This window comes from Podarcis raffonei, chromosome 3, assembly GCF_027172205.1.
Source record: "Podarcis raffonei isolate rPodRaf1 chromosome 3, rPodRaf1.pri, whole genome shotgun sequence".
NCBI classification, from domain to species: Eukaryota; Metazoa; Chordata; class Lepidosauria; order Squamata; family Lacertidae; genus Podarcis; species Podarcis raffonei.
Window position 1 is genome coordinate 123,205,115 of NC_070604.1, and position 27,702 is coordinate 123,232,816.

At 48.7% G+C, this 27,702-nt stretch overlaps 2 protein-coding genes and 1 long non-coding RNA gene across 5 annotated transcripts in view; 2 read left to right on the top strand and 1 right to left on the bottom strand.

Moving 5' to 3' along the window:
• The window catches only part of LOC128411520 (uncharacterized), a 215,355-nt gene that overhangs the window by 165,236 nt on the left and 22,417 nt on the right, over positions 1-27,702 (top strand). The window lies entirely within an intron of this gene.
• The window catches only part of LOC128411519 (sterile alpha motif domain-containing protein 12-like), a 186,141-nt gene that overhangs the window by 125,474 nt on the left and 32,965 nt on the right, over positions 1-27,702 (bottom strand). The window lies entirely within an intron of this gene.
• The window catches only part of SELENOI (selenoprotein I), a 48,054-nt gene that overhangs the window by 6,852 nt on the left and 13,500 nt on the right, over positions 1-27,702 (top strand). Inside the window, exons 1-3 of one of the 2 annotated variants that reach the window (XM_053383882.1) lie at positions 2,691-2,808; positions 25,164-25,232; positions 25,625-25,733. In XM_053383882.1, the coding sequence (XP_053239857.1) occupies positions 25,203-25,232; positions 25,625-25,733 (139 nt within the window). In that variant the 5' untranslated portion in view covers positions 2,691-2,808; positions 25,164-25,202. Of the gene's footprint in view, positions 1-2,690; positions 2,809-25,163; positions 25,233-25,624; positions 25,734-27,702 lie in introns of those variants that run through there. The other variant, XM_053383881.1, reaches the window with a different exon arrangement.

The following is a 27,702-nucleotide window of genomic DNA, read 5'->3' on the forward strand; positions in this document are numbered from 1 at the left end:
CAGGACGCTCCTTTTATGTTCTTAAGTGAAACTTCCTGGTAGCAAAACAGCCTTCTAGAGCAGACACCCCAGTGTTTGTCTCTTCCGGAGGCCCCTTTTCCTGTCGGAGCCGAGGTTGGATTGTAGAGCTCTGCTGCCTGTTTTCTTCAGGGGTTCTAGGTAAGCAAGGAATTTCGCTGGCCTCTCACGCACCCCTTTGCACACTTCCCAAAACAAAGAGGCATTGTGCAGCAGCCCTGGCTTCTTAATGTTCAGAGTCCAAGCTGGAGCTGCGTGAGGCTCACGCTGCCGTCCTGTGACCCTGGCGCTCCTACTTCATCTCCAGGATACAAAGTCCTCCACGCTTCCGGTTTCCAGCTCGATGACTCTGGGTGGAGAGTTTAAGGGGAGCAATCAGTTCGCTTCATTCACTTGGACATGAGAACAAGCTGTTGCTGGAACGAGTGGGAGGTTTCCGAGAAGCCAAAGCGGAGCTGAACGCTGTGTTAAACGATGGCTTTTCATGGGGCAGCTTTTGCCTCTTATTATTAGGAAGCATATGGAGAACACAAAGATAAGCATGTGGCAACAATAGCTTAAGCTTCTCATGCCCTGGTATCTGTGTTCTCCGTTCAGTCCGCACCCCAAAATCTGAATGCGTTTGACATGGTTTTATTAGGTTGCGATACTGGAAAGCTGTTTGCTTAAGTCAAGCAATTCCTAGGCAATCAAATAATTATAATGACTAACTTGTAGCAGAGCAAATTCAGTGTATGTCTCCTCACCTTTCCTCCCGAAGGTATGTGCACTTTGGCCCCAGGTGTATGAGGCTGGGTATATCACAACAGCTGAAAACCTGTGCGTTGTCAGGGCTCAGAATCCATGCCTCTGTTGAATTGGCACGCCAAGCTTTTGCCTTTTAAGAGCTGGGAATCTTTTAGCAAGAGGAAGGGGTGGAATCGTGGAGCTGTAGAGTTGGAAGGGACCCCAGGGCTCATAAAGTCTGACCCTCTCCTCCATGTATTTGTCTAATGCTCTTTTAAAGCCATCGAGTTTGGTGGCCATGCCTGCCTACAGGAGTGCACTGCTTGAATAAATTCTTTTATCTGTCCTGAGCCTTCCAACATTCAGCTTCACTGGAGCTGATGGGAATTAGGAGTCCCAACAACATTTGGAGGGATGCACAGTTCCCTCTTCTGCATTGTTGTTGTTGTTTAGTTGTTTAGTTATGTCCGACTCTTCGTGACCCCCTGGACCAGAGCACGCCAGGCCCTCCTGTCTTCCACTGCCTCCCACAGTTTGGTCAAACTCATGCTGGTAGCTTCAAGAACACTGTCCCACCATCTCGTCCTCTGTCGTCCCCTTCTCCTTGTGCCCTCCATCTTTCCCAACATCTTTCCCAGGGAGTCGAGTCTTCTCATGAGGTGGCCAAAGTCTTGGAGCCTCAGCTTCAGGATCTGTCCTTCCAGTGACCACTCAGGGCTAAATTCCTTCAAAATGGAGAGGTTTGATCTTCTTGCAGTCCATGGGACTCTCAAGAGTCTCCTCCAGCACCAGAATTCAAAAGCATCCATTCTTCGGCGATCAGCCTTCTTTGTGGTCCAGCTCTCACTTCCATACATCACTGCTGGGAAAACCATAGCTTTAACTATACAGACCTTTGTTAGCAAGGTGATGTATCTGCTTTTTAAGATGCTGTCTTCTGCATTACCATGTTGCTAAACACAACACTTCGGTGGCCATTTCTGGCTTTGGAGACATTGTTTACTCCTCTTCAACCATGGAGGCAATCCTACAGCTGCATTGAAACTAGAAACTCTGGCCTGTGTGAGAGAGGCTGAGAGAAACCTAAGCCTCTGAGCCTGGCCACTTCAGTGATATTCTAGACCTCTTTAGAAGGAAACCTGTCTTCGGTTTCTGGATATACGAGGGCTGGGCCAACATGCAGGCTGAGTAATGGCTCAGTAAGGCATAAATCATTGTTCACTTAGGAACATAGGAATCTGTGCACATGGTGGACGGATGCCAGGGAAAGCAGCACAAAAACAAATTCTGAAACTGCACCGTTTTTGTAGGAACAGGAAGCTGCCTTATACAGATGAAGGATATTCCCAGATCCACCTGGCTTGACCCTGGGACCTTAAGCGAAGCAGATGCTCTCCTGCTACTGCCCTTGGTGAAGGGAAGAAGGAGCAGGATGACAGTACTTCAGAAAGATGCACAGGGACACTTGCCGTCTGGTTGTATTAAAGCCGCAAATGTAAACATTGAATTAAGATGCCCATCCCATAATATCAGATAGACGGGGCTGGCTTGTGGCTGCTGCATTTCTTACAGTTTACTACTGCAATCTCATATATGGCACTCTTAACTTTCCCCTGGGATCTGCAAGACTAAAAATAATTTGCTCCCCTAAGCGTGCTACCTTTATGTTCAGCAAAACAACTGTCAGCTGGTTTGAGAAAAGGGCGCTCAGTAGGAGGAATCCTCTCCTATCCTGTCCTCTCCAAACGCAGGAAGGTGTTAACGCACATGAAGTCGCGTTGGCTGTAGGGTTTCATCTCAGTTTGCAGTTCAGAGAAGGTCATGTGTGTCTCCACCACCAAGCAAGTTATTTTGATGTGGAGCTTATTTTGATGGAGTTATTTTGATGTGGAGCAAATTGTTGTTGTGGGATTTGTAGTTGGTGCAAGGATAAAAGCGGGTGGCGTGGGGAGAGAAGAGAGCCACGTAGTCTATGCTGCTGGGATTACTGGAATTCCAGACTCTTGTTTTTAGTGAGAGGAAGGAGGAAGTTATAAAGGGGGAAGATGATGCAGCGATGGGTAGGTGAGAGTCTTGTGGCGAACGGAGTGAGGATCCCAGGACTGTGGAACTGGCGCACAGTGGCAAATAGAAATTGCTCTTTTTTAAAATATGCTTGAGCTGTGGTGCAAGATTTCCAAGGAGCAGCATCCTTTGGTCTGCAGGAGGGGAAAGGATGAGACGTTGGCAGCCACCCTGGGACCTGGACAGCAGGAAGCTAGGATGGAGATTGCAAGCGCAGCTTAAGAACGTATGAACTGCTCTAGGGCAAACATATCACACATTCACATCTGAAAGCAAGGCTGCTGGGTGCTTGGGTGTGGTTCTGTGTTTGGGGGGCAGGAGGGCGAGGTGGCGGTGGATGCGTGGGTAAGCAAGAATCCCAAAGACTTGGGAGGAGGGAAGATTATATGGTGATGCAATGGCTTGATAGCTGGGGAAGGAGATTGGGTCAGGGACTGCCTCTCTTGTAACTTTTGGTTACAGGTAGCTCTTGGCAATGTTGCAGGTGTTTCTTGAAGCCTACTTGGGGTTGGAAGCCAGTCAGGAAGGTTGGGCAAGGCCACTTTCTCTGCAACTCAAGGAGCAAGCTGGGGATTGGCATGCACTGTCTTGAGGTTGTAATTGAGGTGTCCCATTCCCACCACCACCAAAAAAATAATAGTTCAGCTGCATTGTGTAATATACCGCAGACCCAGGCAGTGGTCAATGTGGGTTTTGAGGGAGGGCAGGGTGGTCATAGGTGGTGCTGTGGGTAAAACCTCAGTGCCTAGGACTTGCCAATCGTATGGTCGGCGGTTCGAATCCCCGCGGTGGGGTGAGCTCCCGTCGTTCAGTCCCAGCTCCTGCCCACCTAGCAGTTCGAAAGCACCCCTAAGTGCAAGTAGATAAATAGGTACCGCTTTATAGTGGAAAGGTAAACGGCGTTTCCGTGTGCTGCGCTGGTGCTGGCTCGCCAGCTGCAGCTTCGTCACGCTGGCCACGTGACCCGGAAGTGTCCTCGGACAGCGCCGGCTCATGGCCTCTAGAGCGAGATGAGCACGCAACCCTAGAGTCGGACACGACTGGCCCGTACGGGCAGGGGTACCTTTACCTTTTACCTTAGGGTGGTCGTAGAGATGATATGATTGCATCAGCCTATTGACTTGACTTCCTTTTGGTGATTTTGTGTGTGTCCTTCTGGTGGTCATGTGGCCACCTGTCGTGGGCCCTGTGAGTTAAAGCCGCTTGCAGCCGGCTTCTCCATCCTAGGCCCCCACAACGTGCTAGGAAAGAGTTTAGGCCCTGCAGGGCAATCGGGTGGGTCCTTCTCAGTTGCCCTGCCTGCGCTTTGGAGATGCATTTGTCTCCTTTCCTGGTGACATTCCAAGACGAAGTGCTTTGTCCTGGCAAGCCTTTGGTTGGCTCTTAGAGTCTATTCTTGTTTGACTTTTCTGGCAGCCTGTTTCCTTGACAGTATTTGATTTATATTGTCTGCCTGTCTCCTGGGAATTTTTTGTAGTGTGCCTCTTTATTGACGTGTGTTTGTGTCTTTCATCTTCTTGTGAGCCACCTTGAGTGCCTCATGTGGAGCAGGGATATAAACCAGGAGTGAGGAACCTGTGGCTCTCCAGATAATGCTAGACTACAACTTGTAACAATTCCCATAATGTGTGAAAAGGATCTGGGGGTCTTAGTAGACCACAAGCTTAACATGAGCCAACCATGTGATGCAGCACCAAAAAGAAGTGAATGCTATTCTAGGCTGTATCAACAGGTGTTGAGTGTCTGTATCAAGGAAAGTAATAGTACCGCTCTCTTCTGCCTTAGTCAGACCCCACCTGGAGTCCTGGGTCCAGTTCTGGGCACCACAATTTAAGAAGGATGTGGACAAGCTGGAAGGTGTGCAGAGCAGGGCAACCAAGAGGATCAAGGGTCTGGGAACTAAGCCATATGAGGAACAGTTGAAGTATCTGGGTATGTTTAGCCTGGAAAAGAGGAGACCTGAGAGGAGATAGGATAGTCATCCGAAAGGCTGTCCCAGGGAAGATGGCGCAAGCTTGTTGTCTCCTGCTCTGGAAGGTAGAACCCAAACCAATGGCTACTAGTTGCAAGAAGGGAGATTCCGACTAAACACCGGGGATGATTTTCCGACAGTCAGAGCTGTTTGACAGTGGAATGGTCTCCCTCGGGAGGTGATGGACTCTGTTTCGCTGGAGGTTTTTAAGCAGAGGTCAGATGGTCACCTGTCATGGAAGCTTCAGTTGAGATCCCTGCGCTGCAGAGGGTTAGGCTGCACAATTCCATGCTCCTTTGGTGAGCCTGGCTGGGGCTGATGGGAACTGCAGTGCCACAACGACTGCAGAGGAACAGGTCAGGGAATGCTGGTCGTGGCTTCCCAGGGACTTTTCTACAAAGTTCCTACAAAGGTGCCTTGGAAGCTACCTGTTGAATCAGAGCGCTGGTCCATGTAGCGCAGCACTGACTTGCAGTGGGTCCCCGGGGTTTCAGACAAGGAATCTGCCTGGAGATCATGTGGGTTGAACCTCGTGGCCTTCTGGTGCGATTCAGGTGCTCCACCCACTGAGCAATGAACAATCCCTGGAGAAGTGTTCTTAGATCATCAAACAGCCAGAGGTGCATTGCAGTAAACTGCCCTTTTCTTGCTAAGTGAGCTGTAATTAGCTAGGCAGCTAATTTTAAATTTAATTTTAATTTTTAATTTATGAGCAGATTTGTGCAGGTGACCAGCACCTCCCCACCATTCTCCTCTGACTTTCTGGGGGCCCATTTGGGAAATTCCTTTGTGCGTGTTACAAGATTGCTACTTTCCCGAATTGGGTGTAAAATGTGAAACATCCCGCGTGAAGCATGATGGATTTTTTCAGGGCTAAGCTACCAGACTGGTGATCCTCTTTTGAATGTCTGTAACCAGAGAGGGGGTTTTTTTTGGGGGGGGTGTTCCGGTGATCAGAGAAGGGAGGTGAGTGGGACATTTCTCACTCTTCTTGTGCATCCCCTTTCCTCTGTTGTCCAGCCCACCTCCCCCCGTCTCCTTGGATAGAATAGTACCAGTTTCCGGAATTGATTTTGTACACTAATATCCTGCCTCTTCCTTCTGTCGGTAGGTAGCTTGCTGCCTCTTATTTATTACCGTCTGGCCACGGTGTTTGCTCTGTCCTGCCTTTCACTGAATACATGCACCCAGGAAGGTTTCGCAAACAGAGCAGGAACAATAAGTGCACAATAAGCAGACTGTGGAACAATAAAATGGTCTGTAGTGTCATTAAGCATGCATAGTTCAAGTTGGTTAACTGCATGCTGGGATAAAGCTGTCTTTGTTGCCCGCCGAAAGGCAGGCAGCGAAGGAGCCTGGGTGGGCCCCGTTGTGCTGGGAAGGCAGGCAGGAAGCCTACATCTCCATCATCCTCCCTCCAGCAAACTTGAAAGAGCAAAAGCAATAAGGAAATTTCTCTAGAGAGGGACAAGGGCAGGCATAGGAAAATTCGGCCCTCCAGATGTTTTGGGACTACAACTCCCATCATCCCTGACCGACCACTGGTCCTGTTAGCTAGGGATGGTGGGAGTTGTAGTCCCAAAACATCTGGAGGGCCGAGTTTACCTATGCCTGGACAAGGGCACTCTGAAACCAAATTGGACGGGAATGGTAAGTACTGTGTACTGTTCTGGTCTCCTCACCTCAAACAAAGACATCGTAGACCTGGGAAAGGCTCTGAAAATGATCAAGGAGATGGAGCAACTGGGGTTGTTTTGTTGTTGTTTAAGTCGTTTAGTCGTGTCCGACTCTTCGTGACCCCCTGGACCAGAGCACGCCAGGCCCTCCTGTCTTCCACTGCCTCCCGCAGTTTGGTCAAACTCATGCTGGTAGCTTCCAGAACACTGTCCAACCATCTCGTCCTCTGTTATCCCCTTCTCCTTGCACCCCCATCTTTCCCAACATCAGGGTCTTTTCCAGGGAGTCTTCTCTTCTCATGAGGTGGCCAAAGTCTTAGAGCCTCAGCTTCAGGATCTGTCCTTCCAGTGAGCACTCAAGGCTGATTTCCTTCAGAATGGAGAGGTTGGATCTTTTTGCAGTCCATGGGACTCTCAAGAGTCTCCTCCAGCACCAGAATTCAAAAGCATCCATTCCTTGGCAATCACCGTTCTTTATGGTCCAGCTCTCACTTCCATACATCACTACTGGGAAAACCAGAGCTTTAACTATATAGTTAAAGCAACTGGTGAGTCAATGTTAAAATGTTTGCAAAGGGTCCCCGGCAGAGTGTTTAGTAAAATTCCTGGGTCCCACAAATAGCGAGGAGCGTTTCGGCTCACCCCTGGTATAAGCTGCTGCTCTTCTGAGAAGCTCCAGGTAGCTGCTTCGCTTGACTATTTCCCTGTAATTGCGCTGTGCTTGCTATTTCTGCATGCAGCACATTGCAATTGTGTCATTTTTTTATTTGTAAGTTCCTTGCAGGAGGGACCTGTTTTCTTGCTGACCTGTCTTAAGGTCACCTGGTGAGCTCGTGGCTGAGGAGGGGAGGAGAGCCACAGTTTACCCGCATAAAAATCTCAAACTTGACACGCCATGCTTGCTCCATCATCAGTTCACCTTTAGGTTGGGAAACAATTTGGGGCATCATCTCCTGAGGAAGCTGGACCTCAGTGACGTTGGGGGGCTGCTAGAACTGTTGCGCGTGCATGGATGCAGAAAGGAGCAGGTAATACAGGAGTTCAACAAAACTGGCGTCCTCCTCAGCTTGTATGTGGAGTCCTTTCTTCCCGGTCAAGAGATGAGCCAGGAGCTGTTCAAGGTCTCTTGCTCTGCTTCGCTGCAGTTTGCTCAGGGAAATACCTTTGATCATCGTGGAAACTGAACGATTTCCACGTAGGAACTTCAAATATTTGTTTTATTTCAGTGGCTGACAAAGCGGAGATTAAATTTTAACAGTCAGGCATCGCAGCTCTTGCCTCCATCAGGTCCTCTGACGTGAATCAAAGGATGCTGTTGCCAAGGTGATTTTAGTTTAGATTTTGCTGCAACCTGCCAGAACACAAACTTGTATGAAGCCCCCAAGCAGGGTGGATTTGATTTAAATGGAATAAATTTAAATCACAATTTAAATCACTAGTCAGTAAGACTTGATTAAATTCATTTTTTTACAGAAAGGTTCAACCTTGCTGGTATAATCTTAATATTTACAACCAGATGAAGCTTTTGTTTTTGGAGTCATAAATTTTCAGAGTAGTTTTCACAGTTATATCAAAAATTACTGATTTGGTTATGCCATTAAAAATACATAGACAGATAATTATGAAATTATTGTTCATATTTGGACAACTTTTCTGCTGTACTTTATTGGAGAAAAATAACCATTTCCTTAATAACAATTGAAACAATTTATTTAACTAAAACAACCCCTCCTGCCTCTTTTCCAGGAGGCGGCCAGCTCTCTGAGTGTCTGTCCCTTGTCTTGGGCTCTGGGAACAGGCTGGGGGTTCTGAGTGTCCTTCGCGCTCCTCTGCCCATTGGTCTCTCTGCCTGGGCAGAAGGAGATTGTCTGGGATGTGGCACTGAGCGCCCCTGAACTGCTGTCCCAGGGAACAGGGTGGCTCACTTTGTGGCTGCCATGACAACCGTGGCGCTGTCCCAATACGTTATCGGCCTGGTGCACGTGGCAGGACACGCTATTGATCTGCTTTTTCTCAGGCAGGGAAGAGGGAAGGGTGTTGGAAAGCGGAGAATTTTAACACGCAGTCCTTTGTCATTGTCAGACCAGTGTCAAGGTTTAGGCTATCAGCAGCCTTTTTCCTCTGCAAGGGGACTTGTTACAATGGTCTGGATCCGATGGCTGATGGAGCCAGATGTATCTCGGAGGACTCTGGGCCGGGGGATTTTCCATCTGATGTGGCTGGTGCTTATTTCAGAGTTGCCATGTGGGATGTGAAGACGACTGTAGCCGTTGACGTGATTATATATTGCAGTCTATTCTGTTAAAATTTAAGTTCCGTTGAGTTCAAATTCTAACCTCATAATTACAATCTAAGAAATGAAGGAAGCAATAAAAATACAGTTGGAAATAAATATGAATACAATGGTACCGCATGTTGCGTAACCTCCAGGTCACAGAATCTTCGGGTTACGGCCGCGGCAAACCTGGAAGTGTATACTTCCGGGTTTCACCTCAGGCGCAGAAGCGCTCTGTGTGCCGTGCGCATGCGCAGATGCAGCGCCTCTAGTTACGGATTTTTCAGGGTGTGCACAGCACCCTGAAACGAATTAAATCCGTAAGAAGAGGTACCACTGTAATGCAAGGGATGTGCCGCCTCCTGCCTTCAACTGTGCATCCACAGGCACACCATGGACCACCTGAATGAAGCTCACAGGCCACTGGACCACAAATCAGGAAGCCCACATACCGTATTTTTCGCTCCATAGGGTGTACCGGACCATAGGGCGCACCTAGTTTTTAGGGGGGAAATAAAGAAAAAAATTTATTTCCCCCCCCCAGCCCCCAGAGCAGGCCCAGGAGCGGCGGCAAGATTGTGTGCAACCTCGCCGCTGCTCCCGGAGCTTGCGGGGCTGGGGACGGGGGAAGCCTGAGCTTCCCCCGACCCCAGCCCCCAGAAAAGGCTGCTAACCGCAAGCCTTCGGAGCCCAAAGGCTTGCGGATAGCTGCCTGAAGCCCGGGGAGCGCAGCGGGAGTTGGCGCTGCGCTCCCTGGGCTTCAGGCTTCAGGCTGCTATCCCGCCACGCTCAGAAGGCTTGCGGACAGCTGCCTGAAGCCTGGAGAGCGAGAGGGGTCGGTGCGCATCGACCCCTCTCGCTCTCCAGGCTTTAGCGAAAGCCTGCATTTGCTCCATAGGACGAACACACATTTCCCCTTCATTTTTGGAGGGGGAAAAGTGTGTCTTATAGAGCGAAAAATATGGTACTTTTTCTCTTCTCGTATCACTAATTTCTCTCACACACATGGTTTGCATGTGATCCTAGCACAAATGGCCAGGCATGAGTGTGTGGGCACTCCCAGGAAAATGGTGACCGCCTTTCCCAAGTGTTTAGGAGCTTGGAGCAGTGAAGACATATCCAGTGAGATATGTCCATTCAGCCCTCAGCGGCATCCTGTGACATTTTTGCAAGTCATTTTTAATAGAATGTCATTTGCATCTCTTGCGCCAGGTTTCGATTCGATACGATACGATAATCTTTATTATCATTGTGCCATACAGAACAACAAAACTGAAAATCTACATCAGACATTCAGAAACCAACAAGCCTGCTATCCCAGCCTGGTTAACCCCCTAAAAACTCTGGTACCCCATGATTAAATACAATATCCTCCCACACTGTGTTTAAAACCAAAATCACATTTGGATAGAAACTGTTTCTCAGGCGGCTAGTCCTAGTCTTTATAACCCTGGACCTTCTTCCAGAAGGCAGAAGCTGAAAGAGATCATTTCCGGGGTGCGCACTATCCTGCGCTATCTCTGCAGCTTTCTTATGGCACCCGGAAGCATAGATTTGATCCAAGGTGCGAAGAGTGCACCCAATTATTCTCTCTGCAGTCTTTACAAGCCTGGACAGCATTGTTTTTTCTCTGACCGTGCAGCTCCCAAACCACGCACACTCCACGTTTAGTGCAGTTCCATTAGTGGAGGCGTCCAGGGTGCTATTTGACCCGGTGCTGTTGGCTGTCTTTCGATGGTTGAGGCCTGAGGATGTGGGAAAGGCAGTTGGACGTGTTTGGCTGGTGGCTACCTGCCAGTGACACTTGGACCGGTTGGGTTTTTGCAGCACGTTCTCTGCAAGGTTATCTTTGAAAACAACTTAGAAACGCAAGCTGATTGAAAAGAGGCAGTGAGATTGCAACTGGGGAGTGGTAGATATGATCTGCTTGCAGGTTTCCCATAATGGGCATCTGTGAGCACCATTGGCCTGATCCAGCAGATGCTCTTCTTGCATTCATCAGTACCTGAACACAAGAACATCCTTGATGCCCCACACCCACTGTGGTTTCCAGCAACTGGTATGCAGAAGCATTGCTCTTTATGATGTGGTTGCTTCATTTTGTGTTCTGGGGGTTTGGGCTGGGTGTTCATCAATATGCGTATGACACCCAGCTCTACCTCTCTTTCAAATCAGAACCAGTGAAGGCGGTGAAGGTCCTGTGTGAGTGTCTGGAGGAGGTTGGAGGATGGATGGAGGCTAATGGATTGAGGTTGAATCCTGACAAGACAGAAGTACTGTTTTTGGGGGACAGGAGGCGGGCAGGTGTGGAGGATTCCCTGGTCCTGAATGGGGTAACTGTGCCCCTGAAGGATCAGGTGCGCAGCCTGGGGGTCATTTTGGACTCACAGCTGTCCATGGAGATGCAGGTCAATTCTGTGTCCAGGGCAGCTGTCTACCAACTCCATCTGGTACGCAGGCTGAGACCCTCCCTGCCCACAGACTGCCTAGCCAGAGTGGTGCATGCTCTAGTTATCTCCCGCTTGGACTACTGCAATGCGCTTTACATGGGGCTACCTTTGAAGGTGACCCTGAAACTACAACTAACCCAAAATGCGGCAGCTAGACTGGTGACTGGGAGCGGCCGCTCTTATGTGAACACCGATCTTGAAAGACCTGCATTGGCTCCCAGTACGTTTCCGAGCACACTTCAAAGTGTTGGTGTTGACCTTGAAAGCCCTAAAAGGCCTTGGTCCAGTATACCTGAAGGAGCATCTCCACCCCCATCGTTCTGCCCGGACACTGAGGTCCAGCTCCAAGGGCCTCCTGGCAGTTCCCTCACTGAGAGAAGCCAAGTTACAGGGAACCAGGCAGAGGGCCTTCTCGGTGGTGGCACCCGCCCTGTGGAACGCCCTCCCACCAGAGGGAGAGAACAACAACTACCAGACTTTTAGAAGACATCTGAAGGCAGCCCTGTTTAGGGAAGCTTTTTGGGAGCCGGTGTGGTGTAGTGGTTAAAAGCGGTAGTCGCGTAATCTGGGGAACTGGGTTCGTGTCTCTGCTCCTCCATATGCAGTTGCTGGGTGACCTTGGGCGAGTCCCACTTCTCTGAAGTCTCTCAGCCCCACTCACCTCACAGAGTGTTTGTTGTGGGGAAGGAAGGGAAAGGAAAACGTTAGCCGCTTTGAGACTCCTTCGGGTAGTGATAAAGCGGGGTATCAAATCCAAACTCTTCTTCTTCTCAATGTTTAATAGGCTATTGTATTTTAATACTTTGTTGGAAGCCGCCCAGAGTGGCTGGGGAAACCCAGCCAGATGGGCGGGGTATAAATTATTATTATTATTATTATTATTATTATTATTATTATTCTCAGTTGGAAGGATGAAGGGGTGTTTTTTAAAAAATAATAAAGGGGTTTGGGGAAAGGGCATTATTTTTGAGGGATTTGTGATTATTTTGGCTCTGTGTGCCATCTAAAACTCTGCAAGCACAATAACATACTATGAAACGCCTTGGGAGCATGTGACTCCTGGTGTGGTCAACTCAGGGCCCACCAAGCATCTGATACATGAAACACAAGTTCCTCCAGGTTGCAAGTAGTCATACTCAGTAAGATATAAATACTTTCTTGGGCAGTATCCAGACCAGTCAAGCTGCCTCCTTGCAACTGCGGGTTGACTGAGTTCATGTTGCCCCCAGTATCCTCTCCTCCTCTGCTCAGTCCGAGATGTGTTGGTCTACACAAATCTGAACCATTAACAGGATAACGCTCCTTGAGGACGACCAGCTCAAAGCTACAAAGTAGATAGCAAGCTTTGAAGAACTCATCTCCATTTTATGTTCAATAAAGATTATTGGGCTTGATGGTATGGTAAGAAAAAGAAGCCCCCAGTATTGGCCAAGGTGTCATTTCAGAAATATAGGTAATGTCGTTTCAGAATGGAAGATGTTCTTTCTTGGCTCATGACTATGGTCGGCATTCAACTGTAGGTTCTACTTGGCTTATACCAGGCATAGGCAAACTCTGGCCCTCCAGATGTTTGGGACTGCAATTCCCATCATCCCTAGCTAACAGGACCAGTGGTCAGGGATGATGGGAATTGTAGTCCCAAACATCTGGAGGGCCAGTTTGCCTGGGCCTGGTCTATACCCACTGACGTTAATGCATCTAGCGAGGGCCTTCCTAGATAGCTCAGACTGCAGAGCATGAGACTCTTAATCTCAGGGTTGCGGGTTTGGACCCCACATTCAGGGCCAAAATGATTCCTGCACTGCAGGGGGTTGGACAAAGTGACCCTCATGGTCCCTTCCGACTCTACAGCGCTATGATTTCACATTAATTTCAGTGGGTGTATTCTGAGTAAACCTTAGTTGAATACCACCCGTTGTATATATGGGGTGGGAGCCTGATATGCATGTGGGACAGGCTCCATGTAGCAAGCTAGTGCTTGCCTCCCCCTCAAAAAAAACGAATGGTTGGGTCCTGGCCAGCAAATTCACATTGCATGGTGCTAAACTGCTTCAGCGAGCAGAGTGGTACAGCCATCCACTTAATGAACTCAGGATGCAAGGGAGAAACGTGCTAAGAGGAAGGCACGTTTGGCAAATCCACACCGGGATCAACTCCCACCCGGAAACCAATGTCCCCACTGTAGAAGGATGTGTGGATCCAGAATTGGCCTCCGCAGTCACTTACGGACTCACTTTTAAAACCGTGTTTATGGAAGACAGTCTTACTTGGCTACAAGTGATTGCCAAAGAAGAAGTATAGCCAGGGTGCCTTTCAGTCCATATTTGTGGCAGACCAGTTTGCTTGAAGGATCAGTGGCTCTGACTCAGAGCATTCTTCGAAAACACTAAGGATATGGGAATGCTTGCAAAGAATTGTATCACGAAAGCTCTGAAGAACTGGTAGGAGTTGTCAAGGCTCCCAGTTGAGTGATCCTCTATCTGCGTTGCATGAAAGTTCAGGCAGACTGCCTAGACGCAGCATCCTTCAGACAAGGGTGAGCTGGGATGCAAGCTCGCCCCTCTATTTCAGGATGAACGCTTGGCATTTCTGTGGCACACTTCAGGTTATTTCTGTAATCCTTAAAACACTTCCGTAAGGCAGACAAGTGCTCTCAGTCATTTTGAGTGGATATGCAATGGTGGTATACCCGCCTTAGGAGAGAGAACGCAAAAGCACATCATGGTATGGCAAGCCCTGCTGGGCATGTTCAAACCCTTGAGTGTGCCTGAAGTGGCTCCTTGGATCATGGCCACAGAGAGCTTGCCACATCCAGTAAAAATATTCTCATTTATTGCCTTCCTCCTCCTCCTCCCCACCCCTGTGTGTGTGAGAAAGAGATGTGGCAATGTAATTTGTCAATGGCTTCCATATGAAAGAAATAACCTGAAATGGTTAAAGGTATGACCTCTCAGTGGAGGTGGGTTTTTTTTGGGGGGGGGTGATGTGGAGAAATCTACTTCAGGGGTTTTCTGTTTGCAGTTATTTTCCTTTTACTTCTTTTACGCCTAGACATTCTGTTGTTGTGCCCATAACCGGGGTTTAAGGTGCCATTTAGCTCCTAGCTACCATATCTCAAAAACTGAGATATGGGGTCCCTTCCAACTCTACAATTCTATGGTTCTATCAGTATGGCTTGAAGGATGAGTAGCAGCAGCCTGGCAATTCTCAGAGGTTGTACAGAACTACTACTTAAGTTTTCTCACACAGAGGCCTCTAATGAAATTAGTTTGTGGTCTTCTCCTACCTGGGGCAAGGTCCGGACCACCTTGGCTGTTCCTGACATACCTAGAGCTTCAACACAGGGAAAGCAGCCCATGTAGACACCATTCCATTGCTCTCTGCAGTAATGGAAAAAAATCTTTGCTTTTGCCTTGTCAAAAGCCTTGATCCTAAGAAGAGTCTTGTGCAGCTGGATCAAACCAAAGGCCTGTCTAATCTTCCTGCTTCCCACAGTGACTGAGAAGAAGACCACAAGCAGGGCATGAACGCAACAGCACTCAGTGGAAAAGGAGGATTTTGAAGATTCAAACCTTGGCTTTCAAGGCTAAATTAATTTTTATTTAGCATGTTTTTTATGCTGATTTAGAAAGCATTTCGAACAGTTGGAAAGCAAAGTGCAATCCATTAAAAAATGACAAGCAGTGAAATCTAAAATGGTCTGACAGACGGCAAATAAAGAGCAGCAGGTTTCATCCCTGATATGGGCCAGCTAAAAGGGACTCTTTCTGAAAGATCCAGCAGAGCAAACATATTTTTGCAGGTCTCCGAAAAAGAGGCGCACCTTTTATTAGGACCATCTACATTTTTGCACAATAGGGAGCAAGGTTGAACCAAGGTGACTCTGGAGTGTGAATCTAAATGGGGCCACAATTGAAGCCATTTCCCAGGCAGAGCTTTGAACGGAGGGGATTGGCTCAGTCCAGAATCTGCATTTCAGCTGCGTTGACTGCTCTGCCTGCCCTCCTCCCCTGGGATCCCAGCGGAATGATTAAAGTCTTGCGGCTGAGGCAGTCTGAGGCCTTTGGTGTGCTTCTGCAATGCGCACAAAGGACGGAGAGCTGGGAATGGCTCTCCCTCGAGCTTGCCACTTGGCAGCCGCTGCCGCCTCTTGCTGACATGCTAGGAGGCCGGCATCATGTGCTGCAGCCCCAGAGAAAAACGCCATGGGGCTTTGGGCAGGGCTGCTTCACATGGGCACAAGTACCGTCTTCTCCCCATCTGGCTCCCTTTGGGACGAAAGGGAATCCAGCAGTTTCTCCCCTAGGGAGGAGGAGGCTCCCCCTTTCACATGGGTCAGTTGCATTGCATCAGGTGTGGGTTGTGAATGCCTGGAAAGGCAGGTAGCTGCTTGGCTTGCCTCTGTGCAAGCAAATTGAATTATGGGTGCTGGAGGAGACTCTTGAGAGTCCCATGGGCTGCAAGAAGACCAAACCTCTCCATTCTGAAGGAAATCAGCCCTGAGTGCTCACTGGAAGGACAGATCCTGAAGCTGAGGCTCCAAGACTTTGGCCACCTCAGGAGAAGAGAAGACTCCCTGGAAAAGACCCTGATGTTGGGAAAGATGGAGGGCGCAAGGAGAAGGGGACGGCAGAGGACGAGATGGTGGGACAGTGTTCTGGAAGCTACCAACATGAGTTTGACCAAACTGCGGGAGGCATTGGAAGACAGGAGTGCCTGGCGTGCTCTGGTCCAGGGGGTCACGAAGAGGCAGACACGACTAAACGACTAAACAACAACAAAGTGCTGGGCTTATTGCACCTCTCTCCTCTTCTTGTTTTACAAAAATTCTGCAGGCAAAAGCCAGTGATACCTGATGAGTTTACGGGGCAGAGCTGAACCTAGTTGTACCTGGGGAGGCCAGAGAGTGGCATCTAGCATTTTTGCAGGTCTCCGAAAAAGAGGCGAAACAAAAATGACAGGTGGGCTGGATGTGGGGATGCAGCAGGCAGAACAAAGGGCATAAGCTGTGGATCTTGCACAGCAAGCTTTGCATTCCATAATTCCTCCTGCTGCACAAGACTGTCTCCCTCCTCTTTGGAGCACCCTGGCTCCTTGAAATTGTATAATTCAGCAACCTCTGGCTTCTGAAACGTCATCAGGCCACACACACATTTCAGTCCCAGGTTTCCATCCAAAGGGACAAGAAACCTGCCTTGGAAATGCGGAGTTTCTTGGAAATCCTGCATCCTAGCCAATGTGCATTGTTTGCCAGCAGCTATAGAAGGGTTGCGTGTATTAATATAGTTCCAAGCAGGTTTAGAATGAAGGCCAGGCCTGGAGCAGTTTCAGTTCTGTGTTGGAAAAAGAAAGATTGGAGCCAGTGGGAACTTGTTTTGGATTGTTTGCAGTGGTCCTCAGTTAAACTCCTGATGATAATAATAATAATATCTTTATTGTCATTGCCCCCTCTCAGGGACAACAAAATTACTTGATACACAAGGGGCACAAAGCAGAGACTTCACTCTTGCAAATAGTCTAATTATTTTTACAGGAACAGATCCCTGATAAGGATAGTGCACATCTGCCACAATCCAGGCCTACTATCCAATGCAAAATTTTCATAGTTTAGCATCCAGCCCATGAGTACCCCTTTCTAGCTCAGAGCTTGGAGGGTGGATTGATAATTTTGATACTAGGTTTTTTTGCTATTACGTTATGAATTTTGTGTTTTTATATTGTAAACTGCCCTGTGATCTTCAGATGAAGGACAGAGCTAAACTGTGGAACTCACTTGTGCAGGTGATGCTGAAAGCCAGAAACCTAGATGGCTTTAAAAGAGGAGTGTAAGTCTATCCATGGCCACTATCCATGATGGTGCGCGGAGACTCGCCAAGTGGGCGGCTCAGTTCAGAGGCGGCTCATGGGCCATTTAAATGACCTCCCATGGGCCGTTTGTGGCCCATAGGCCGCAGGTTGCCGACCCCAGGTTTAGCTCGTGGGTTAACTTTTGCCTGTGTGATGCCATAGCCCAGGGCTCAGCAAACTTTTTCAGCAGGGGGCCAGTCTATTGTCCCTCAGACCTTGTAGGGGGCCGGACTATATTTTGAAGGGAAAAAATGAACGAATTCCTATGCCCCACAAATAACCCAGAGATGCATTTTAAATAAAAGCACACGTTCTACTCGTATAAAAATACGCTGATTCCCAGACCATCCGCAGGCCGGATTTAGAAGGCGATTGGGCCAGATCCGGCCCCCGGGCCTTAGTTTGCCTGCTCCTGCCGTAGCCTCTAGAACAGGCTTACTCAACCTCGGCCCTCCAGATGTTTTGAGACTACAATCCCCATCATCTCTGACCACTGGTCCTGCTAGCTAGGGATCATGGGAGTTGTAGGCCAAAAACATCTGGAGGGTCGCAGGTTGGGGAAGCCTGATCTAGAAGGCGGAGAGGAGTATCTGTTACCATGTTTTGAATTCAGACATCAGCCCAGGCTCAAGTTAACCTTCCATTTGGCCCTGAGGTGCTTCTGGAAACGTGAGTCCTTTGAAAGGGTTGCGTATATCTACCGACAGACTCGTGTTTTTATCCTGACCGAGAGAGGTTTGGTTTTGCTGTCTTTCGTCTAAAGAAAATGTTGCTTCTGGCTGATTCATGATGGGCTTAGTAATTGAACGTGGCTAATTAGGAGGGGCATTATTGCAGGGCAGGCTTGAGCGAGAGACATAGTCTCCTGGCACTTGAGCCTTGAAGCTCTGCCGCGCTCATAATTCTGCAAAGAGATGATAGCTGGGAGGACACCTCATCAAAAGGCAGTTTCTATCGCTTGGCTGTGGAACAGCTATTTGCTGTGCTTTGCTTTATATAGCTGCCCATCAATAAAAATTCTCTCGGAGGCTTGCAAAATCAATTCCGCAGTATTTTTAAATACAAATTAATTAAAGCAAAAAAAATCGGTAAGAACAATGCCCTATTCCAGAGACAGAATAAAACAGTTTGAAGCTCAGCTCAAAGCTGGACTTTGAGAGACTGCATAAGGCTTACTTGAAATGGCATTGAAACAGCAAAGGTCTGCATTTACTGTGAAATATTTGTGGTTTTTCTGCAGGGGAATATAATCCCACCCCACGCCCCCAGTAAAATAGACTTGGATTTTTATATTTGCTGTTTTGTAACCAACACTTTTACTGGGACACGGGTGGTGCTATGGGTTAAACCACAGAGCCTAGGATTTGCCGATCGGCGGTTCAAATCCCTGTGATGGGGTGAGCTCCCGTTGCTCGGTCCCTGCTCCTGCCAACCTAGCAGTTCGAAAGCACGTCAAAGTGCAAGTAGATAAATAGGTACCACTCTGGCGGGAAGGTAAACTGCATTTCCGTGTGCTGCTCTGGTTCGCCAGAAGCGGCTTAGTCATGCTGGCCACATGACCCGGAAGCTGTACGCCGGCTCCCTCGGCCAATAAAGCGAGATGAGCGCTGCAACCCCAGAGTTGGTCACGACTGGACCTAATGGTCAGGGGTCCCTTTACCTTTACCTTTTAACCAACACTTTTATAAAGAAGAGAGGAGATTGGCATGATTTTTCATTGACTTCTAACGAGCCTTACCTGTGTGATATAATTATTTATTCTTCTGAGTTGCTGTGGACTCTCCTGTGCTGGGGGTGAGTCACGAGGTGGCTAAGATCGCGGATGATGTGAAATGGTTCAGGCTTCTTAAAGGGAGAAAAGGGTTGTGAAAAGCTCCAAAAGGATCTCTCCAAAGTGAGTAAATGGGGCAGCAAATGTAGTGTAAACAAGTGCAAAGTTATGCACGTGGAGGCAAAAAAAATCTAAATTTCACAAACAGGCAACTCCCCATTTTCACATCCTGCCCTGCTCCACCCCCACTCCCTTGCAGTGCCGAAATTGGTGCACGCTTGCCAGTCTTGCTCAAATAGGGAGTTGCCTGTGCACACTTGTGGTTTTTGAAGCAGTGGTGATGGTCCAGGAGCAGGTTCTTGGGGGTTGGCGTGAATAGCTGGATGAAGATGTCAACATAGTGTGCAGCAGCTCTGGGAAAAGCAGGCTCCATGCTTGGGAAATAATTTCTTACGAAAACAATGGCAAAATTAACAGTGTCAAAATTAACAATGTCAAAATTAACAATGTCAAAATTATACAGGTGTACAGTAAAGAAGACTGGTGTGTAATTTGTTCAGAATTGGAGAACATTCATTGATGAGAAAAATAAATCATGCTCTTTTATGATGTTTTAGACATTTATTTTCATACTAACACGCAAAATAAACTTCATGGAAAGGAACGGAGGGCCGCGCTCAGGTGCTTTCTCTGTAGGCTGGAGTTGCAGGTATCTTGTGTTCTCTTGGCAGCGGCTGGGCTCTGAAACCGGAGCAGGTGCTTCTGTAATGGGACCCGAGGCTACGTGATATCCAGGCTAAAGATTACACCAGTATTTGTGTCCCAAATACCTTCCCTCCTGCCAGGTGAACTTCAGACCATGCCAGCCAGCTGCCACCTCCTCCTCCTCCCCACCCCTCATTGCCAGAAAATGTCCCTGCATTGAAAGTCCATTTCTCTGGAAGCTGTCTCTGCCAGCCTTGTCCAACCTGGTGCCCTCTAGACATTTTGGACTACAACTCCCATCTTAGATCTGCCTGCTAGGGCTGATGGGAGTTGTAGTCCTGAAGACCAGGTTAGGCAAGGCTGGCATCTAGACAGTTTAAGTAGCACCATGCTACTGAAGGAGAAGCAGAAACTGGGTTTACATCTCTAATTGAAGTGTGTTGTTTTCAAACTGCAGCACAGGACTATACCTAATCAGTGGTGCTTCTAATGAGCGACTTGGCTGCGATGGAGATGAACTAGTTTATTGTGGCGTTAGTTTTTGTAGACTGGAAGTTCTTCCACCAAACTGGAACCTTCTGTCCACCAGGTCTGCCTTAGTTTCCAGCCAGAAACGGGAGTTAGCATGGCCCCTTGACTCTGAAATGATGAGCTCCAACACAGCACAGTGGGACCTTGGTTGTTGAATGGCTTAGTTGTCGAACAAATCAGCTCCCGAACGTCGCAAACCCGGAAGTGAGTGTTCCGGTTTGTGAACGTTTTTTGGAAGCCGAATGTCTTCCCTGGCTTCTGATTGGCTGCAGGAAGCTCTTGCGGACAATCAGAAGCCGCGTCTTGGTTTTTGAACTGTTTCAGGAGTCAAATGGACTCCCAGAACAGATTAAATTTAAGAACCAAGGCACAGCTGTACGAGGTTATGGATGATACCTTCCCTAGCTTCTGAACTTTGAAAAAGGGCAATATATGTAAGACAAAGGAATTCTGTGTGATTTGGCGTCTTTAGGATTTTGGAGCATGGATATGATTTTTCTGGCCTGGTTTCCTGGCTAGTCTGGGCCATTCCTTTGAAATGGTAAATACCTAAGGTAAAGGTACCCCTGCCCGTACGGGCCAGTCGTGTCCAACTCTAGGGTTGTGCGCTCATCTCACAAGAGGCCGGGGGCCAGCGCTGTCCGAAGACACTTCCGGGTCACGTGGCCAGCGTGACGAAGCTGCTCTGGCGAGCCAGCACCAGCGCAGCACACGGAAACGCCGTTTACCTTCCCGCTATAAAGCGGTACCTATTTATCTACTTGCACTTAGGGGTGCTTTCGAACTGCTAGGTGGGCAGGAGCTGGGACCGAAAGATGGGAGCTCACCCCACCGTGGGGATTCGAACCGCCGACCATACGATCGGCAAGTCCTAGGCACTGAGGTTTTACCCACAGCGCCACCCGCGTCCCTAGGTAAATACCTATTGATACACAAAAGATGCTCACTTGGCAGGTCTGGTTTGGGGTTAACTGATACTTTCCAGAACAACTGGAAGGATTTGCAAGTGAAAGAGTTATTGGGAAAGGTTTTCCAAGATGAACAGAGATGGTTTTGGGTTTGCTCATCCCAAATAATCAAAGGAGGTGTAATTTTCTCAGAGAATATTTCCTAAATTTTGAAGGGCAAAGGATTGGTTTTCTGTGGAGTGTGTGTCTGCTATGTGTCTGCACCCTAAAAAAATTACAACACCCCTCAGCCCTGAAGCTTACCTTGGGCCAACCACCACCTCTCAGCCTCAAAGTTTACCTTGTATATCTCTGGGACTGTCATTGGGGAGAGTGAAGTGGCCACCACTTCAAATGACCCATGCCAAAGGCAGCCTCAAGCTGCAAAGTGCATTGAGGTGTCAGCCTTGCGTATCTTCAGGAGGAAAGACAAGGAGGTTCCTTCACTGAGGCCTGGGCTGATGGCTCAGGTTAGGAGTCGTAGTCATGCACCAACTAACTCTTTGCACCAACCACTTGAAAAATAATAAGTGACCTGGTTGTTTGGCTTTGTAAGCTGAGTTTAGGGTTATTCTAGAAGGAGTCCTCCTAGGTGATTAAATTGAAACTTGATCTTGATTGCCTTCAGGTTTGAAGATTGATCTTGATTATCTTCTGGTGTGAAGATTGCGCTATCAAGCCAGCCTTCCCTCTAGTATTGCTCTGTCCCAGATCACCCAGCCTTCTTTTCTTCCTCTGCCTCCTATTCAGCACTTCCCATAATAGTAATCTGACTCTCTGGTGCTTAAAAGCCAAACAATTGAGAAATGAATGGTCTGGGGCTGCATCTCAGCAGGAGCTGTCAAGGGAAGAATGAATGGGATTATTATCTTCATCTAGTCCTTGGTGCTGTCCAAAATTACAAATATTAAGGTTGACTGATCTGTGGCACGGCTTGTTTGTGTGTAAGCACTGGCGGCAGTGGTACTCAAAACTCAAACCCAACACCACTATAACCCACATTCTTCTCTAAAGCAAGCAGAATTCTGTGACCTCTTTAAATTACACATATGAAGCAAATTGCTGAGTACTGTAGATTTGGATGTCCTGGTTAGGTTTCCCCTCCTCGCTTGCTCCTGATGCTGCCAGGATAGAAACCATGGTCTGGCTCAGCATTACGTCTCAACCCGGGCTCATGGTCTGCTTCTCTCCAAAGAAACCATGAAAAGTAACAGGGCCAGCCCACCCATGAGGCAAGGTGAGGTGATCGCCTCAGGCAGCAGGATACACAGGGACGGCAGATCCAGCAACCAAGGAATGCATCGCTCGCTGCCACAACAGCGGCTGCAGCAGGCTCCTTGCAGGCCAGATCGGCTGGTTCTCACCAGTCCTAATAATAATAATAATAAAAAATAATAATAATTTATTATTTATACCCCTCCCATCTGGCCGGGCCTTCCCAGCCACTCTACAGTGGACTTTCAGCAGATAGGAGAAGCTGCTGGTCTCCTCTTCACCAAGAGACCAGTAGCAGCATCTTGGGCTGGTCACCCAGCCCCAACTGCCTCACAGGGTTGTCGTGCGGCTTAAATGAAGGGAGAACCATGTAATCTGCTTTTAGCTCCGTGGAGAAAAAGGTGGACTATAAATAAATAAAGTTAGTAAGTAAGAACCAACAAAATAAATTCCCAAGCACCAAGTTTGCTGGCGGTGCTGAATACCTGGGTATACAAACAACTTTAAGGCCCTAACCCAGCCTTTGCCAACCTGCTGTTGATGGCAACTTTCCTGCTATTGGGGGCTGATGGGAGTTGTAGGCAAAAACAGCCGGTTGGCAAAGGAGGTCCTCGCCCCTCCTTCCTTTACCTGCAGAAAAGAATAGATTTTGGAAGAGAGCTTTGCTCATCAGGAGGTATGAAGCCAATGAGAGCAAAACCTTTTGGCTTTGCAGACAGGATGCTAAATGTTTGACAGGTTGCCTTCTGGTGTTCTGCTGCTGCTGCTGCTGCTGCTGCTTGTCTGCCACAGCTCAAGGCGCAATGTTTGCAACCCTTCCTGCAGGGCCAAAATACTGGATTTGCTACAGTGCAGGCAAAGCAAAGCAAAGCACTCGGCTTGAGGGATCTCTTCCACTGACTCCAAATGCTCAGGAGCAGCCTTTCCCGACTTCCGCAAGAAGGATAGAGATAATGGGATTTGAACAAATCTGCCAAGTACCCCCCTGCCATTAACTGAAATCTCATTACCTCCTAAATCGCTTGGTACTTCCGTCCTTGGAGACGGAACGGAGCTGGTGAATCAGGTGCCAGGGAGGCTGGCCGGACGCCACTCCGGAGACCCAGCGGCATAGCAAGGCGTCACTTGCCCTGCCGGCCTGAAGCAGGCGGCTGTTGCACAGCAAAACTGACCTTCTGACTGACGTTGCCCATTTCTCAAGCACTTCTGGGGCACGACATGATGTTAGAGAGGGAGGGCGGTTGGAAGCAGAGAGAGAAAGAAGCTCCATCATCTGGAATAATTACTTGGGTGGGATTATTACAGCACCTGGGTGTGTTTGTTGTTATTGTTTAGTCGTGTCCGCCTCTTCGTGACCCCCTGGACCAGAGCACGCCAGGCCCTCCTGTCTTCCACTGCCTCCCGCAGTTTGGTCAAACTCATGTTGATAGCTTCGAGAACACTGTCCCACCATCTCATCCTCTGTCCTCCCCTTCTCCTTGGGCCCTCCATCTTTCCCAACATCAGGGTCTTTTCTAGGGAGTCTTCTCTTCTCACAAGGTGGCCAAAGTCTTGGAGCCTCAGCTTCAGGATCTGTCCTTCCAGTGAGCACTCAGGGCTGATTTCCTTCAGAATGGATCGGTTTGATCTTCTTGCAGTCCATGGGACTCTCAAGAGTCTTCCCCAGCACCATAATTCAAAAGCATCAATTCTTCGGCGATCAGCCTTCTTTATGGTCCAGCTCTCACTTGGTGTGTTTAGGAGACTTCTAACGTGCAGTTGTACGTGGCTGAGCTTCTGGCCTGTGGATGCAGGTTGAGCCGGAACTCTCTCCCAAAAGCAACCTCTGCCAAGCTGTTGGGCTCATGCCCTTGGCACCCTGAACCACCGCAATGGAAGAATTGCCCTCTCCTCCATGCTTTATCCCAGCTTTCTCTAACCTGGTGCCCTCCCGTTCTTTTGGGATACGGCTCCCATCAGCACCAGCCAGCTTGGCTGTGTTGGCCTGGGCTGTTGGGAGCTGTCGTTTGAGAGCACCAGGCTGGGAAAGCTGGTGTTTGGTGTGCATTTCTCACTATAAGATCATAAGAGCCTGCTGGATCAGGCCAGTTCCCTAGGAGTGGGGAGTCTGCCATCGTAATGCTTGCTTTCCCCAGTACGTTTTGGGGACAGCCTGATCCCTGCATAGATCCAAGAATGCCTCGTTTGACAGCCTGATCCCTCCAACTGCATCCTGCCTTGAAACTCGGATCGGAAGCAGACGTGGCATTGCCACCTACCATGTTTTCCCTCTGTCCCACCCCTTGCTTTGCTTACCATCTAGCCCAGTGGTTCCCAAAACAGGCAGTATCACCCACCCATCCCTTTGGGGGGGGCCGTGGGATTACCTGGGGGTTGCTAAGATGCAGGGAGGGGGGACTGGAGGTGTAAAAGACTATCAGACTTTTAAAACCTGGTGTCACTGCATCAAATTATTTTTATTATTTATAAAATTCCTATTCCACCCTTCGCCTGAGGACCACAGGGCATATTTTACGATATAAATAAGAAAGCAAAAAACAATAACCCTTGCTCTCACAATCTTTGTTCTTTATTAAATTTCATCCTTTTTGTTGAATTAATTAAATAGTTTCAATTGGATTTCGAATAAGTGTGCAGCTAATTGTTCCTGGATGGGTTTTCATCAGGTTATTGGCTTCCTTGGGGAGTTGTGCAAACCCCTATCCTGAATAAGACCTCCTATAGGAATGGGTGCACTGGGGATGAGTTTGGTCGCTTGAAAAAGTTTGGAAACTGCTGCTCCAGCCTGATGTGATTGTTCTGGAGAACTCAAAAGCTTGCCGGCGACCTTTATGCCATTTTGGTTGGCCTGATAAATACGCATTTAGGTATTTCTCTGTAGCTCTTGCTGGTGGACTTTCTGGAGAATCTTGCTGTGTTAGAAAATCTCCATCCTAACCTCTCTCTCCTCTCTGTTTCTTTCACAGTACAGTGCTGTGGACAGCAACCCCCTCTCCCTGTACGTCATGCATCCCTTCTGGAACACGGTGGTCAAGGTGAGTTGGCCCTCCTGCCCCCCTCCATGCCCCATCGAGTGCGCTTTCTGTGCTTGAAGTGAACCTGTTGGCATCCCTGTCAGTGGAGAAGTTGCCAGTCCCCTTTCTGGCTGGCGCGGCCTCTTGCCTGTTCTGGTCTGTGACTCATGCAGGAGCTGCTTCTCCTCCTCTTTGAGGGGGCTTAATTGCCCGGAGATGCACAAGCTACACTCATGGCCTGGACTCCTTTTTGTGTTGCCGCACGAAGGCTAAGCAAGACAGACAAACGTCACCCTAACTCTAAAGGAAAGTCTCTTTCTCCTCCTGCCTAAGCGTCACAGAGGGGGCTCGACTATACATGGCTAATCAATTAATGTGGGTTTTCTGCATGTGTTTTTGCTGCTTTCTCACAGATTTTCCCCATGTGGCTGGCCCCCAACTTGATAACGTTTAGTGGCTTCCTGCTCCTTGTCTTCAACTTCTTCCTCATGGCATACTGTGACCCTGACTTTTATGCATCTGGTAAGACAGTTTTTCTTTAAACAGGAACAGCAAAAGCTGTATACACATTTACAGGCATGAAAGTGATATGAGCTGAGATGGTGCGTGTTCTTCACTCTGTCTCTGCGCATTGATGGCATCTTGACTTCCTTGTGTCTACGGTGACACACTCAAACGTCAGTTCTGGACTGCGGGGGGGGGGGAATGGCCCACGACTGTCTCGTCACCCCACACATCTAAAGGGGAGCAGAGTATTGTGTGTGCCTAAAGGTTGCCAAGGGATGCAGGTGGCGCTGTGGGTTAAACCACAGAGCCTAGGACTTGCTGATCAGAAGGTCGGTGATTCGAATCCCCGCGACGGGGTGAGCTGCCATTGCTCGGTCCCTGCTCCTGCCAACCTAGCAGTTCGAAAGCGTGTCAAAGTGCAAGTAGATAAATAGGTACTGCTCCAGCGGGAAGGTAAACGGTGTTTCCGTGCGCTGCTCTGGTTCGCCAGAAGCGGCTTAGTCATGCCGGCCACATGACCCGGAAGCTGTATGCCTGCTCCCTCGGCCAATAAAGCGAGATGAGCACTGCAACCCCAGAGTTGGCCACGACTGGACCTAATGGTCAGGGGTCCCTTTACCTTTAAAGGCGGCCAACACTGCTGGGTACCTTAGGAACAGCTACTGCTCTTGCGCTCAAATCCTGCTTGCAGGTTTCCCTGGTCGGCCAGTGTGAGAACCGGGCACTGGACTGGATAAGCCATTGACCAGATCCAGAAAGCTGTTCTTATGAGGGGGCACCAAGTTGGGAGAGGCTGCCTTGAGCTGCTGCCATAGTCCTAGCCCCCGTCATTGCAGGGGGTTGGGCTAGATGTCCTTTTGGGTCCCTTTGACTCTACAGCTCTAGGATTTTACCCAGATCGGCTGGGAATCCCAGGGTGGTACCCTATGCCTAGGGAGATGCCTTCCAGCCTTGGAAACCTGGCAGCTGTGAGAACGCGTTGGTGGCAAACCTCTTTACAACCTGGGTGATAAGCTCCAGGACTCTGCCCTTGGCTGAAATGAGCAGGGAGTTGTCAGTTTGCAGAGGTGATGATCACCAGTTATCTGATGGCCTTGATCTCTCTGTCGAAATCCTACCAGGAGTGTTGTGGTCCTGTTCTGGGCCTTCCCTATCCTTCCTAGAAGTGTCACCTGTTCTTTGGCCTCTGAGCATCATTGGTCATCCCACAAGTTGGTGAGGCTTGATTGACAACAACGACATTTAACGCTGCTAGAGATTCTGTTGCAACATTTAAACCCCTGCCCCAAACTTAACTGCCAGGCCGATTTGGGCAATTAAGTAGACATCCTTCGTCAGTGGTTAATTGGCGTCTGTTTTAAACCTCTTATTGCAAGGTGTTAATGGTTCTATTGCTGCAAACTGCTTTGATATATTATTTTCTGTTCTACAACGGGATACAAATATTATTATAAATAAATAAAACAAATGTGTCCCATCTCCTGCCGGCTGCTCCTGTTGCTGCTGCTTGTGTGGCCTCCTCCTTGTCATCCTTCACAGGGACATCTTGGCAAATTGTCCCAATAAATTGTCCTGGATGGTCCTTGCAGCATCTCTCTGGCATGTTTCCAGTTAACCCGTTTATTGTCCTCACCTTCATTTCTGATGCCTCTTCAGCCCTGGGCAGGGATTGTGCCCCTCCCTGTATATCTTATGCCAGGGGTCAGCAAACTTTTTCAGCAGGGGGCCAGTCCACTGTCCCTCAGACTTTGTGGGGGGCCGGACTATATTTTGGAAAAAATATATGAACTAATTCCTATGCCCCACAAATAACCCAGAGATGCATTTTAAATAAAAGCACACATTCTACTCATGTAAAAACACGCTGATTCCTGGACCGTCCACAGGCCGTATTGAGAAGGTGATTGAGCCGGATCCGGCCCCTGGGCCTTAGTTTGCCTACCCATGTCCTATGCAACACCTGTCACGCTGGTGTTGAGTTTTA